Source organism: Scylla paramamosain, chromosome 39 (genome assembly GCF_035594125.1).
Source record: "Scylla paramamosain isolate STU-SP2022 chromosome 39, ASM3559412v1, whole genome shotgun sequence".
NCBI lineage: Eukaryota > Metazoa > Arthropoda > Malacostraca > Decapoda > Portunidae > Scylla > Scylla paramamosain.
In genome coordinates, this window is record NC_087189.1 from 12,892,382 (window position 1) to 12,907,381 (window position 15,000).

At 39.8% G+C, this 15,000-nt stretch overlaps 1 protein-coding gene across 1 annotated transcript in view; it reads right to left on the reverse strand.

The window, feature by feature from the left end:
* Positions 1–227, reverse strand: part of LOC135092318 (mucin-1-like) — a 1,158-nt gene extending 931 nt beyond the window's left edge. Inside the window, exon 1 of the mRNA XM_063990771.1 lies at positions 1–227. This exon is cut by the window's left edge and continues 931 nt beyond it. Coding sequence (XP_063846841.1) covers positions 1–227 — 227 coding nt within the window.
* Positions 228–15,000: the final 14,773 nt, after the last annotated feature.

Here is a 15,000-nt window from a genome sequence, read left to right on the forward strand (position 1 = left end):
GTCCTGTACTGGTCCTGCACTGAGTGTACTGGTCCTGTACTGAGTGTACTGGTCCTGTACTGGTCCTGCACTGAGTGTACTGGTCCTGTACTGAGTGTACTGGTCCTGTACTGGTCCTGCACTGAGTGTACTGGTCCTGTACTGAGTGTACTGGTCCTGTACTGGTCCTGCACTGAGTGTACTGGTCCTGCACTGGTTGTGCAGCAAGTCGGGCACCAGTCAGTCATTGCCATCTCTTACAACAAAAATATTCAAATGCATAAAAGAAGAAAGCAAGGTCTTTTTGTTGATGATAATAACAATTAATGTAATTAGGAAGTTTAATGAACTTAATTCTTTGTTTGATGCAAAGTAAGTCAATCAGTTTAACGTAACAATGCTGATTCGACTGTTAGTCCTACTTGTAATTTTTATGTGGAAAAAAAAAAAAATATTGGGTGATGTTAAATGAAACTGGGGTTTACATGATGGAGTGGTTTACATGATAGCGTGGTTTACAGGATGGCGTGGTTTACATGATGGCGTGGTTTACATGATGGCGTGGTTTACATGATGGCGTGGTTTACATGATGGCGTGGTTTACATGATGGCGTGGTTTACATGATGGCGTGGTTTACATGATGGCGTGGTTTACATGATGGCGTGGTTTACATGATGGCGTGGTTTACATGATGGCGTGGAGACTCGTTAGGTTAAGTGAGAGTTTGTGTTGATTCTGTTATTTGTTTTGTTGTGATTTTCTTTTGTGTGTTTGTAGTTTACTTGTGTTAGTCCTTTATTTTTGTTCCTCTTTCTTCATTTTGTGTTTATTCGTGCATTCATTCATTCGCCCATCAGTCTGTCTGTCTGTCTTTGTATCTGTCCATCTGTCTGTGTCTCTTTCTTTTTCTTTCTTTTTCTTTCTTTCTATATCTGTCTATAAACAAGTCATTTTTAATAGTCATGAATTTAATAATGCTTTAGCCAATGATACTAATGACATAAAATCAAGAATTTATTTGTACAAAGCCATGAGTCAACATTGCGTTAAAAAGATGGCATACATTTTAATTCTTTCATAACTTTAATTATGTAGAAAGTTATAATATGTACTTTTGTGAACTAAAAATATGGACTGGACTATTTATCTATTTATTGATCTATGTATCTATCTATCTATCTATCTATCTATCTATCTATCTATGTATATTTCTCTTTCCTTCGCTTGTTTCTTTCTTTCTTCTGTTTTTGTATTTTTCTTTTACATTTTTCATTCGAATTTTCCTATTTATACAGAATATGTGGAACGAGAAAAAAAGAAAGAGAAAAAAAGAAGGAAGAAGAAAGAAGAAAAGTGGAAGAGATGAGGAGGAGGAGGAGGAGGAGGAGGAGGAGGAGGAGAGATAGACTGGATTGGTGAGAAAGATAGGAGGAAGAGGAAGGTAGACAGATAAATGAAAGTGAAAGAGAAGGAGGAGGAAAGAAAGAAAGAAGGAATAGAGGTTAGGAATGAAGAGGAAGAGAAGCTTGAGAAGGAGAGAAAGAAATCAAGGAAGAAAGGAGAGATAGAGAGAAGGGAAGGAGGTAAAAAAGCATGAGGTGAAGGAAAAGAATGAAAGAAAGACGAAGAGGGGAAGGAAAGAGGAGATAAAGGAGAACAAGAGAGGGAGGGAAAGAATGAAGGAAAGAAGGAGAGATAGAGAGAATAAGAGGAGGTAAAGAAATGAGAGGGAGGGAAAAATTAAGGAAAGGGGAGATAGAGAAGGACAGGAGGAGGTAAAGGAAAGGGAGAGAAAAAAAATGAAGGAAAGGATGAGAGAGGAGAGGAAGGGAAAAAAAATGAAGGAAAACATCGTAAGAGGGAAGGAAAGGAGGAGGAGTGGAAATTTGAGTACTGGAATCCTTCATTAAATGGCTGACAAAGGGAGAGGCAGCGAAAGGGTGAAGGGCTTAAAGGGTTAAATGACTAAAGGGTTGAATATTTCCTGCCCAAAATCAACAAAAGGAAATTTAATCGTTTCTCTCTTCTATTATTTTCCCTTTTCCCAATTCTTTAGTCAGATCTTTTTTTGGTATTGAATTTTCTTTTCTTTTTTTTATTTTGTCTGTTATTTATCTTTCCTTTGTCGCTTTTCTTTGCACCGTCAGCGAATGGAAGGGTTGATAAAGAAAATAATTAGTCTTTCTTGAGTTTCCCCCTTGTGTTGTCAATCGTTTGCTTTGTTTTCCTTTTGTGTTGACTGAAAGAAAATGGGATTAAGTTGATACCGTTGTGTGTGTGTGTGTGTGTGTGTGTGTGTGTGTGTGTGTGTGTGTGTGTGTGTGTGTGTGTGTGTGTGTTTACAAATTCCTGAGAGCGTTTCGAAATTATTTGTGTTATTTTGACTTTCCTCCTCCTCCTCCTCCTCCTCCTCTTCCTCCTCCTCCTCCTCCTCCTCCTCCTCCTCCTCCTCCTCCCTCCTCCTCCTCCTCCTCCTCCTCCTCCTCCTCCTGTTCCTCCATATTTGTATTCTTCTTCTTTATCGTCAGTTTTATTATTATATCATTATATTCATTTTTTAGTAGTTACGCCTCCTCTTCCTCCTCCTCCTACTGCTGCTGCTGCTGCTGCTGTTCTGAACCCTCGCGGCGTGGCGGTGGTGGTGGAGGGAGTGATAGTAGTGGTATCGCGGCGTTCCCCAGGGCTTGCTACTGTCGCCTCATCATACTTTGTGGCTGAGACGTGGCGCCTGCACACTCCTTGTTCACAGCCACGGTTGGGCTTGCGACACCTTGCTGGATACGTGACTGCGGGAAGGGAGCGAGTGAAGGACGCAGACTTACATAGATACACAGGCCACACCTAATGTTTGCGGTCCTCAGAAGGTGACCTGTCCTAAGATGATAGAAGGAAGAAAGGACAGCAAGGAAGGAAAGAGGTGATAGAGAAGGGGAGAAGAGGAATTGAGGGAGAAGAAATGGTGTTTAGACAAAGGAAGGAAGGAGGGAGAAATGAACGAGGTGAATAGAGATGGAGGAAGAGGAGTAGAGGAAAGAATGACGTATTTAGACAAAGAAAGGAAGGGATAAATGAAGGAGATGAATAGAGATGGAGAAAGGGGGAGAAATAGAGGGAGAAAAGGATTAGACGAAGGAGGATATTTGGAGAGGGAGAGTGGCAAGGAAGGAGAAAGATGGATGGATAGAAAGGGAGGAAGAGGAATAGAGGGAGAAGGAATGAAGTGGTAAAACAAATAAAGGCTGTTTTCAAGAGAGAGAAACAAGAAGTGAAGAAAGTTTAATGAAAGTGAAGAAAGAAAGGAAGAAAAGGAATTAGAGGAGAAGGAAGAAGAAAAGAAAATGACAGCGAAAAAAAAGGATAAGACAAGGGAATAAAAATTAAAAAAAGAGGAAAAAAAGAAAGGAAGGAAAGCAAAAAAGAAGAAGACGAAGATCGATAGAACGAAGAAGAAAAAGAAAAGGGAGAAACGATGAAGTAAGAAGACAAAGAAAGGTCAATAAAAGGGAGGAAGAAAAGGAAGTAGATAGAGGAAAAGATGCAGAGAGGGAAAGAGAATGGAAAGATGAGATGAAAAAAGGGAAACAAAGGAGGAGGGGAAGGAGAGAAGGATAGATGGAGAAGAGCGAAGGAAAGAGAGAAGGAACCAAACGAGGTGTGAGGAAGATTGAGAGAAGAGGAGGAGGAAGAGAAAGAGAGAGAAGGAAAGAAAAGAAAAGAAAAGAAGAGAAAAGAAGGAAATGAAAGAGGGAGGAGGGCGGGAGAGAAGGAAAGAGATGTGTGATACTGAAATAAGAAAGGAATGAGACGAAGGAGGAGAGATAAAGAGAGAAGGAAGGAGAAAAAGAAGGAAGGAAAGAAGGAAAAATGAAGAAATGAAGTAAAGGTATCTTACGTGAAGGAAAACTGTGAGAAATGAGAGAGAGAGAGAGAGAGAGAGAGAGAGAGAGAGAGAGAGGAGAGAGAGAGAGAGAGAGAGAGAGAGAGAGAGAGAGAGAGAGAATCAGTATTTATTTTCTTTACGTCCTTCCTTCTCCCTTGAATCTCTTCTTCCTTTTAATCTCCTTTTAATTCCTCTCGTTCCTTCCCTCAGAATACATCACAGACAACTGAAATACACTTTTTGTCAATAATTAATAACATTCGTATCTTTATGATGTTTGATTTTTTATTTATTTATTTATTTATTTATTTATTTTTTTGCTCAGCCATAAATTTGTTCCTATTATCAGTATTGTAACCTAACCATGCAAATTGCTTAAAGTCTTTTACTGGTGTGAGCGTAGAAAGTTGATTTGTCCCTTTTTATTTATTTATTTTATTTATTTTTTTGCTCAGCCATAAATTTGTTCCTATTATCAGTATTGTAACCTAACCATGCAAATTGCTTTAAGTCTTTTACTGGTGTGAGCGTAGAAAGTTGATTTGTCCCTTTTTATTTATTTATTTATTTATTTATTTGTTTGTTTATTTATTTGTTTGTTTGTTTTGTTTACGCTACTGAAATATTAGAGAAAACAATGGAAAAAAGCGCCTAAAGCATTATAGGTGTTAAAGGGAAACATTTATCTGGCAGTGAAAGTGTTATTTATTTATTTTTTTAACCACGGAAATGGAAAAAAAAAATATAAAGTTACTGGTTTTAAACATTAATCCACCAGTGAAAGGGTTAATTAAACTTTACACTAATATTTGACACGTTTTCCTTCATCGCAAACTAATCTAAAAAATTCATTACTTTTTCTGCGTAACACTGGCTAGACATTGGACAATCTATTATCGTCCCATTCCCGTTCTTGTCGATGCTGTGAAACATTCTGAACATTGCCTTCAGTTTTGTGAATTGTCCCCGTACCGCAGTGAAAGAGCTGGACATTTTTTTAACCGCGCCATGTGACCAGGATGTCTGTCCTTTTCTCCTTCTTTCCTTTTTTCTTTCCTTCCCTCCTTCCCTTTCTCCCTCTCCTCCATCCTCCTTTCTCTCTTTTAAGCCAGTCAGTTAAAAAGGAATAACACGTTTCATTGACTCTTCCATCCCAGGACTCTCAGTAATCGCGTTCCGGACTCCCTTTCGTGTTTTGAGGAATCAGCAAGGTTAAGGAGCAAGGGTTACACAGCTGCTGACTCCCATAACACTACAAGGTAAGGATGCATTGATGTTTTCCTAGTTCCTTTTATTGTGTATAAGAAAATTGTATAAGAAAATAGGGGTTGGTGCAGGAAGCCATCAGGCCTACACGTGGCAGTCCCCTGTATGAAACACGCCTACGTATTTCCACCTATCATCCCTATTCATAAATTTGTCTAATGTTCTTGTAAAGCTCCTTAATGACTCAGCACCGACAACCTGATTACTGCGTGTGCTCCGTTCATCCACCACTCTATTTGAGAACCATTTCCTTCCTGTCTCTTTCATGAACCTAAATTTTTTCAAGGTTAAGCCCGTTTTTTTCTTGTTCTATCCTGATTATTGAACCTGAGAATTTTGTTGACGCCCCTCTTGTTATAACTCTTATGCTGTTTGCTGCAAATAAAGTAATGAAGTAAAGTGGACAGTAAGTAATAGATAAATGATAGATAATGTTAATAAATAAATTAATCAGAAGGTTTTGGAATTCCTTAACGAAAAAAAAAAAAATAACGAGGTAAGGATACACTAATAATTTCCTATTTCTATTGCTATGGGGTGTCTTTTGCAAATTAAAATGATAGTAATAAATAATGAAATAGTGAAATAAATGATCATAATTGAGCAAAGTATATATATATAAAAAAAAACGTGGTGAAAAGGATACATCGATATTTTCCTTCTTCCTCGAGTACTTAGTGTTATCCTTTGCGAATAAGATAATAAAATGAATAGCTAAATGATAAATAATGTGAGTGCCGAGGAATTCAAAAAAAGGAAAAAAAAAAAAACGATAAGAAAGATGCATTGATATTTTCCTTGCTCCTTCTCTTGGTGCGGTTGTCCTTTGCAAATATAAAATGAGATAGCAAGTGGGTGAGTCAAGGAAGGGAAAAGCCGGATAAGTGTTGAAATATTATCGTTTTTCTTGTTTGTTTTCTCCTCTCCTTCGTTCGCCCTTTTGATCTCTCCATCTCCCTTCTTTCCTCCTTATCTTCCTTATCTTTCCCATCTTTCCTCCCTCCCTCCTTCCACATCTCTCTCTCTCTCTCTCTCTCTCTCTCTCTCTCTCTCTCTCTCTCTCTCTCTCTCTCTCTCTCTCTCTCTCTCTCTCTCTCTCTCTCTCTCTGAAGTGAAAGGGTTAATATCTGTTGTTTAGTTTTTTCTTTTTCTGTGCTAAAATATTCGTGTTTTCTGTTTTGTTTTCCTCCTCCTGTTTGTTTTGTTGTGCAAGTAATGTGTTGAAGGGGAATGATTTGCGGGGGTGATGCACCAGGAGAGGATATTACGTGCTTGTGAAGGAAAACTTTTATTGGTAAAGGGAGAAGGTTTGATGAAGTGGGAAGGAATTGCGTAGAAAAGTTTGTGAAGAAAAGTTTTGTTGAGAGAGGAAAGATATGGTGGACTAATGTATCTGGAAAGACTCGCTTAGAAAAAAAAATAAAGTTTGTGAAGGAAAACTTTTATTGAGAGAGAGAGAAAATATAAAGAACTGACTGACGAGTTGGGAAAGAATTGCGTTAAAAAAACACCTGATGAGAGAGAGAGAGAGAGAGAGAGAGAGAGAGAGAGAGAGAGAGAGAGAGAGAGAGAGAGAGAGAGAGAGAGAAACGTATTACAGAATGCTGAAAAGATATGTTGAAATTGTGAAATGATAAAAATAAAGGAGTTATATTAGAAAAATATCGAAGAGAAATGTTGGCAAATAGAAAAAAAATAGAGTACTGCAAAAAAAGGAAAAAAAAAGTTAATTGAAATATTGCAAAAAAATACGAAATATAAAAAAAATGTTAAAAGTAAAAAAAATAAAATCTTGAAAATAATTAAATGTTAAAAATAATGAAAAAAATAAAGACAGTAGAATTTATAATGAAAACTTAAAAATCCACCTTAAATATATCAACTGCTAAATAAATAAATAAATAGATAAAGAAACAAATAAACAAACATGGCGATAAAGACACTTATATTCTTGAGTTATAATTACAAAGTGAAATTAACACAAGCTCCTTAACACGCAAAAGGTCTGCTGCTGTTTGTTCTTCCCTCCTCCTCCTCCTCCTCCTCCTCCTCCTCCTCCTCCTCCTTCTGCTATGCTGTCCTGTCTCTCTTCACTGTAGCTGGTTAGAAGTAGTTACCAAACAGCCTTGCAAGGACCAAAAGGTCTGTTGCTGTTTGGCTTTCCTTTGTATTCCTTTGTATTCCTCCTCCTCCTCCAATTTTTCGACTCCTAATTATTGTTTTTTTTTCTCCCTCTTTTTTTTCTCTCTTGCTCTCCTTCTCCCTCTCTCTTCTCTCTCTCTCTCTCTCTCTCTCTCTCTCTCTCTCTCTCTCTCTCTCTCTCTCTCTCTCTCTCTCTCTCTCTCTCTCTCTCTCTCTCTCTCTCTCTCTAATCTGATAGGAAAAAAATAGAAGAACAAGAGCATGAAAAAGGAAGAGGAGGAGGAGGAGGAGGAGGAGGAGGAAGAGGAGGAGGAGGAGGAGGAGGAGGAGGAGGAGGATACATGAACAAGTTTGGGAGATGGATGCATTAAGGAGGAGGCGGAGGAGGAGGAGGAGGAGAAGCAGCAGAGGGCACGTGGACAGCAAATGGAGGCAAGAAACAGAGAGAGAGAGAGAGAGAGAGAGAGAGAGAGAGAGAGAGAGAGAGAGAGAGAGAGAGAGAGAGAGAGAGGGTAGAGGCTAGAGGAGTGGCAAGTTAGAGAGAGAGAGAGAGAGAGAGAGAGAGAGAGAGAGAGAGAGAGAGAGAGAGAGAGAGAGAGAGAGAGAGAGAGAGAGAGAGAGAGAGAGAGAGTTAATCAGCCTTAGCGAAAGAGGAACAGAATGGCGACGTTCTCTTGTTAGCGCGGTGAGAGGAGGAGGAGGAGGAGGAGGAGGAGGAGGAGGAGGAGGAGGAGGAGGAGGAGGAGGAGGAGGAGGAAGCCGCGGGGTGCTGACTAGGCAATAGTGCAGGTGTCTTCCTCTCTTTCCTCCTCCTCCTCCTCCTCCTCCTCCTCCTCCTCCTCCTCCTCCTCCTCCTCCAGAGTTTACAGTCGAGGTGATTTTTCTTATTTGGGTGAAGTTTCAGAAAATTAAGTTTCGTCATTCTTTTGTCTTTTTATTTATTTATTTATTTTTTTCAAGTGTGATGTGCGTGTATTGTTTTGTATTACGTCAGATGTATGTATGTTTCTCTCTCTCTCTCTCTCTCTCTCTCTCTCTCTCTCTCTCTCTCTCTCTCTCTCTCTCTCTCTCTCTCTCTCTCTCTCTCTCGGACAGGTCACGTGATACCGTCTACCAGGATGTGGGGAAGGAAAAGTGAGGGGAAATTCGTATCAACACTTATTTCCATCTCTTTCCCTCCTTTACGCGAAGAGAGAAAGAGAAAGAGAATGTAGAAATAAAACAGGCTGTCCTTTATCTCTTAATCGGGGACGAGAGGCAGCGTAACACCCCTGCGTCATTTTGCCCAAAGAAGGAAACATTTGCGAGGAAAAGAAACAAAAAAAAGGAAAAAAAAATACGTGTTAGTTTCAAGATTTAGAGAAGAAACACGATTCTCTGAACACTTGAGAGAAAACTTGATGTGATCGTTCTTTCTATTTAAAGTGGAGAAGGAGGAGGAGGAGGAGGAGGAGGAGGAGGAGGAGGAGGAGGAGGAGGAGGAGGAGGAGGAGAATTTAATTAATCTTGTCGTTTTGATATCGCAAGGAAACCAATACTGTTACTAATATACAGGAAGAAAGAGGGAGGAGAGGTTAAGGGCAGGCTTTGAGAGGGAAGTATAGAGAGGGAGAGATGTGGGTCTGTTTCTCTCCCCGTATTGAAAAGGAACGAGGAGGACCAGCTACTGAAAAATGTAGGCTGAGGGATTTTGATTCACCAGCCTTTGTGTCCACGTGACGGAGAATTAAAGAGAGAGAGAGAGAGAGAGAGAGAGAGAGAGAGAGAGAGAGAGAGAGAGAGAGAGAGAGAGTATCGAAAGAAAACATTTAGATAGATAAAACTGACTCGCTTTCTTCCCTCTGATAAAAAAAAAAACGACCAGAAAAAAAAATGGGATAAAGGGAAAAGAAAACGGTACAGCCTCTGGTCAAAGAAAACAGAACATCGGCCTCACTGGGAAAGGAAGAAAATACGTAAATTCTCGTATATAATTAAGAGTTACATATATATTTTCTCCACTCGAGTGTGCTGAATTAAGGGACTGATAGCAGGCATTCGGTGCTGAAAGACTCAAACACTGGGGACTCAGCTTGAGGGAAGGAGCAAGCAGATATACATTAGTCTCTGCGTAAATAAGGAAACTGGAATACCTGAGGGAAAACGGGAAATATTGTGGCTACTTATTGTGTGTTTAATGTCATGATAATTCCTCTTTTGTTTTGAATTCCTCAAGTACTGGGAGGAAAAAAAATATCTATACTGGAAAAGTTATAGAAAATGGAGTACAAGTAGTAGTAGTAGTAGTAGTAGTAGTAGTAGTAGTAGTAGTAGTAGTAAGGGAAAACGGGGTACGAATGTTTGTGTTACATGCTTTTATTCTTTTTATTTTATTTTATTTTATTTTTTTTATTGTTGCTTGTCTTATTCCCAGAGCGGAACGAGGGGGTTCTAATTTTGTTAGCACACGTCTTTACAGCCACACCGCTCCGCCTGGCCCTGTGGGATACAACGATTTGGCCAGGAGCACCTTTTGCTGTCCATCGCATATAAAAATTGCGATTTGAGTCTCGGAAACGTCTCCTTTAATGTAACTTTTGACGGCGCATCTTTCTTATTTTATGACATTTGTTCGATAGACGCACCGTTTTGGCGTATTTTGCACTGAGGTGGCCTGTACGGCGTTCACTTCAGCTATATTCCCTGGCGCCGAGGAGTGTTTGTAAGGGCGCAGGTGATTGGACTGGATGATTGTTGGCGCTCGCGTCAAGCCACGTTTTGCATGCTTGAGTGAGAAATGTTTCTGTATTGTGTGCCATGACTCACCGTGTGCGGGATAGCCAGTTGTGGTTGTCACCTGCAGACTCAGCGGTCACTGTACAATCAAAATGTGTTGTAAAAAACTTGACAAAACAAAAAAGAAAATGGTACTACGACGAGGTGAACTGTGAAGATGTTAAAAAATGTTTATAACATGTTTTACTTATGATCGCTGTTTTCAACAGTTTATCATTGAATGCTGAAATATATCGTTACATTACGTAGAAAAACTCGTGAACACGATAATGTGATCAGAATGCAGATAAACCTCCACTTATTGAAAACACAGAGACAATGGGGAGTATTCAGAACTAGTGGTTGTCACCAGGTGGCAGCACAGATAGAAACTTCTCTCACATAAAAGCAATATCAGATATACCTACAGTGTCATTCTATTTACATGAAGATGCAATGGGCTTATATAATATATTTTTCTACGTAATCCCTTCTAAGTAGTAACACAAATAAAATCAAACTCTTTTCATGAACAAATGTATATAAGCTGATTTTCTAGTGAATCGGCATTTAGATTTATTTGGTCATCTTAAGATTTCCAAATGAATACACTCTTGATTGGAAACGTCTTAATCTAGACGACAGTAAACATAAAGGCAACATGTCTGTGACAGTCAAAAGTCCAAATTACATACATCTCCTTCCTAGTTTATGAAAGCGGCAATTTTAATCAAAAAAATTGTCAACTGGAGTGTCCTGGCGATAGTAATGCTGTGTCTAACCAAAACAAACACCTGACTCGGCCGCGCTGGTTGAACTTAAGAAACACGTTGTTGGACAAGAAGTTGAATGTTGCTGCGGTGCCCATCTCCACTACGCCCTAAGCAATGGATTACGGCAGCTGGACACTACAGCAGCAGCAGGATCGCCTGAGAGATGTTTGTTTTGGTTTTCGATTACTTTGCCTTGTCGCTCGCTTCGTGAGAGGGATGCTGAAATTCACACACACACACACACACACACAAAAAAAAAAAAAAAAAAAAAAAAAACGAGCCATATATCACGATGTTACTGAGCAGGTTGTGTTACTAAATAGTACAGTGTTTTTTTTTTTATTTTTTTCATTGTCCAAATCCATAGTTTTTATACTTGCAGTACTTGCAATATGCAGCGACACAGCGGGAACCTTGTGTATGTATATATACATCTATCTATCTATCTTTCTGTCTGTCTATCTGTCTAAAAATCTATCTTATCTATCTATGTATCTGTCTGTATGTCTATCTATCTCTTTATCTTTCTATCTATCTATCTATCTATCTGTCTATCTATCTATCTATGTCTATCTATCTATGTCTATCTATATCTATCTATCTATCTATCTATCTTTTTATTTATCTATCTATTTCTATCTGTCTATCTATCTATCCTATCTATCTATCTATCTATCTATCTATCTATCTATATATATATATATATATATATATATATATATATATATATATATATATATATATAGATAGATAGATAGATTGATTGATGGATAAATAGATAGATATGCATTTATAGGTAGGGTGTGATTGAAAGATTGTCAGGCAAAATTGGTGTAACAATACCTCAGCTTTCATGAATTAATTCCATTCAAACTTGCAATAGACGTTTGTTGAAGAGAGTATTGGAATATTAGCACTCCACTACATGAAACACCTTTGCTTATTCTGAAGAAAAGTTTCATATTTTTATTGTACAATTCTTTTATTGTCTTTTATTTTATTTATTTATTTATTTTTTTACTGACCAACCTAACCAACTTAACCAGCCGCTCTAAGCAAATTAGGCTTTAAAGAGGACAAAGGCAACGTGTCCAAAACTTAGAAGCCCCAGCCGCGGGGGAAAGGTGTTTTAAGTTGGTCTGCAGCTTAAAGCACCTGTTGCCTGCTTGTCACACAGGGAAGAAATACATGTCCTTATGTAAATAAGGAAAAGTGATAGAAAATGGAGAACACACAGTAGTTGTAAAGCAGAACTGGAGACGTGGTGTGTGTGTGTGTGTGTGTGTGTGTGTGTGTGTGTGTGTGTGTGTGTGTGTGTGTGTGTGTGTTGTGGCAACTCCTGCCCTCTTGTTTCCTGTTCCAGAGTCTTGTGAAACCGAGAGAGAGAGAGAGAGAGAGAGAGAGAGAGAGAGAGAGAGAGAGAGAGAGAGAGAGAGAGAGAGAGAGAGAGATTTAGATAAAATAAATATATATTTTTTTATTTTTAAATCATTATTTTTTTCCAAGAATATTCTGAAACAAATAACAGAGAGAGAGAGAGAGAGAGAGAGAGAGAGAGAGAGAGAGAGAGAGAGAGAGAGAGAGAGAGAGAGAGAGAGAGAGAGAGAGAGAGTAAAGTGTGAAAAAATTACGCGTTTTGTGCATGTATGTCTACCTGTGTGAGTGTGTGTGTGTGTGTGTGTGTGTGTGTGTGTGTGTGTGTGTGTGTGTGTGTGTGTGTGTGTGTGTGTGTGTGTGTGCTTGGGTGGTTGCAGCTGACCAAACAGAGTGGCGCCTGAGCAGTGTGTCAGATGTCTGAAGAGGACCGGTGCACCACCAACACACAGAGCCCTCTTGTGGAGTGTGCTGGGACCTCCTCTTGACTCCTCTCATTCCTCCTCTTCCTTTTCCTCCTCCTCCTTCTCGTTCTCGTCCTTCTCGCCTTAAGTTTTTCCTAATTTTCCAAGTCGTTTTCCTCCTTGAAGACAGTGGCACACTCTCTGATGCCACTTAGACAAACAGACAAGAATTGAAGGGTACGAAGGCCGTGAGAGATCAAGAACCAGAATCAGAATTTTAATTGAACTTTTACTCCACTTTGCAATGGTCATTCTCTTACCACACATTACCACATAAGACGATTATAAACAACTATATGAAGCATGAAAAAGTACCTAGCTAGTATAAATGAGATGAGGCATAGTATTAACAAACGACTTGGTGAAATAATAAAGAAAAGAAAAAAAAGACTCGGGGTACAAGGAAGAAGCCACACAGTAGATCAGGGACGGAGGAAAACCATTGCTAACAGAGACATACGGACTGACGGACAAGAAAGAATCGCTCAGTAGAGTTGTGTGGGGCAGGGGAAAGAAATAAGAACACTGTGCAAACCGTTGAAAGAGAGACAAGAAGAGTGAGGCAGTGGAGGAGGAGGAGGAGGAGGAGGAGGAGGAGAAGGAGAAGGAGGAGGAGGAGGAGGAGGAGGAGGAGGAGTAGGAGGAGGAGGAGGAGGAGAAGGAGGAGGAGGAGTGCTGACTGTACAATATTGCAAGTGTCTTCCTCTCTTTCCTCCTCCTCCTCCTCCTCCTCCTCCTCCTCCTCCTCCTCCTCCTCCTCCTCCTCCTCCACTCACTAAGGAATTCTTGCTTGACCGGAAAATACTCTTTCTTCAGATGTTGTTGTTGTTGTTGTTGTTGTTGTTGTTGTTGTTGTTGTTGTTGTTGTTGTTGTTGTTGTCACTCACTACCAACACTTTTCCATAGACTCCCTTTGAAAAGAAAAAAAAAACCATCGTATTAGAAAACGAACTTGTTATTTTGATTAGGAAACAAACTTTTCTTATTTTGAATTTACTATGGGCATCCTCGTAGGGGCCAATAGATCTGCCGTTATTTGAGAACATAATTTAAAGGAAGCGGGCCTCTACGTGGCAGTCCCTGTATAAAATATTAATTCATTTACCCACATATCGTCTGTATCCGTGAGCTTATTTAATCCTTCAAAACTCTTTATTAAGTCTGCACTGACAGCGTGATTGTTGTTGTTGTTGTCTTTTTTTATTTGTGTTTCTTTCTCTTCCATGAAAACTCCTTTGAAAAAACCCAATAACTCCACTACAACGTGCAAACACCCTTGAAAACCCCAATAACTCCACTACAACCTGCAAACACCCTTGAAAACCCCAATAACTCCACTACAACCTGCAAACACCCTTTAAAACCCCAATAACTCCACTACAACGTGCAAACACCCTTGAAAACCCCAATAACTCCACTACAACGTGCAAACATCCTTGAAAACCCCAATAACTCCACTACAACGTGCAAACACCCTTGAAAACCCCAATAACTCCACTACAACGTGCAAACACCCTTGAAAACCCCAATAACTCCACTACAACCAGCAAACACCCTTGAAAACCCCAATAACTCCACTACAACCAACAAACACCCTTGAAAACCCCAATAACTCCTCTACAACGTGCAAACACCCTTGAAAACCCCAATAACTCCACTACAACGTGCAAACACTCATGGAAGCCCCGATAACTTGCACTGCACCAAGCCAGAAGTAGTCGAGATGAGACGCCAGAACGTTTTAGAGCACGTCCCATTATGTGTTGCCTTGAGTGTGCCTGGAGCGTCTCTGTAAGCGTGGCTGGCGGGACGGCCGTTGCGTGACGCGTGGCCTGAAGGGCGGGCTGGCTGGCTGGCTGGCTGGCTGGACGCTCACTGCTTATCGTAACACTGTCGAAACTGCACTGCAACCTTAAATATTTCTACTACACCCTACCTACTGCAACTTGCCTACTACACCTTGTCAACCTACCTTACGTACCTGTACCCTGCCTAGCTACACCCTGAGCACCTGTATCCTGTTTTCTTTGCCGCAATGAACTAAACAAGTAGGGAAATAAGGGTTGGTGCAGGAAGCCACCAGGCCTACACGTGGCAGTCCCTGTATGAAACATGCCTACCCATTTCCACCTAGCATATCCAACCATATGTTTGTCTACGGTCACTCTAACCTTTTTAAAGCTCTCTGATGAACTACTACTAACAATGTGATTACTGTTGTTACCTGTTGTTGGAATGGTTACCTGTCGCAATGGTACTTGGGCACTTTGATTTTCGAGTCTTACCAAATCAGCTATATTCTCAAACAGTTTAATTACTACCATGAAAGTAATTGGTTTTGTTATGTATTGGTGGTGAGGTACGGTG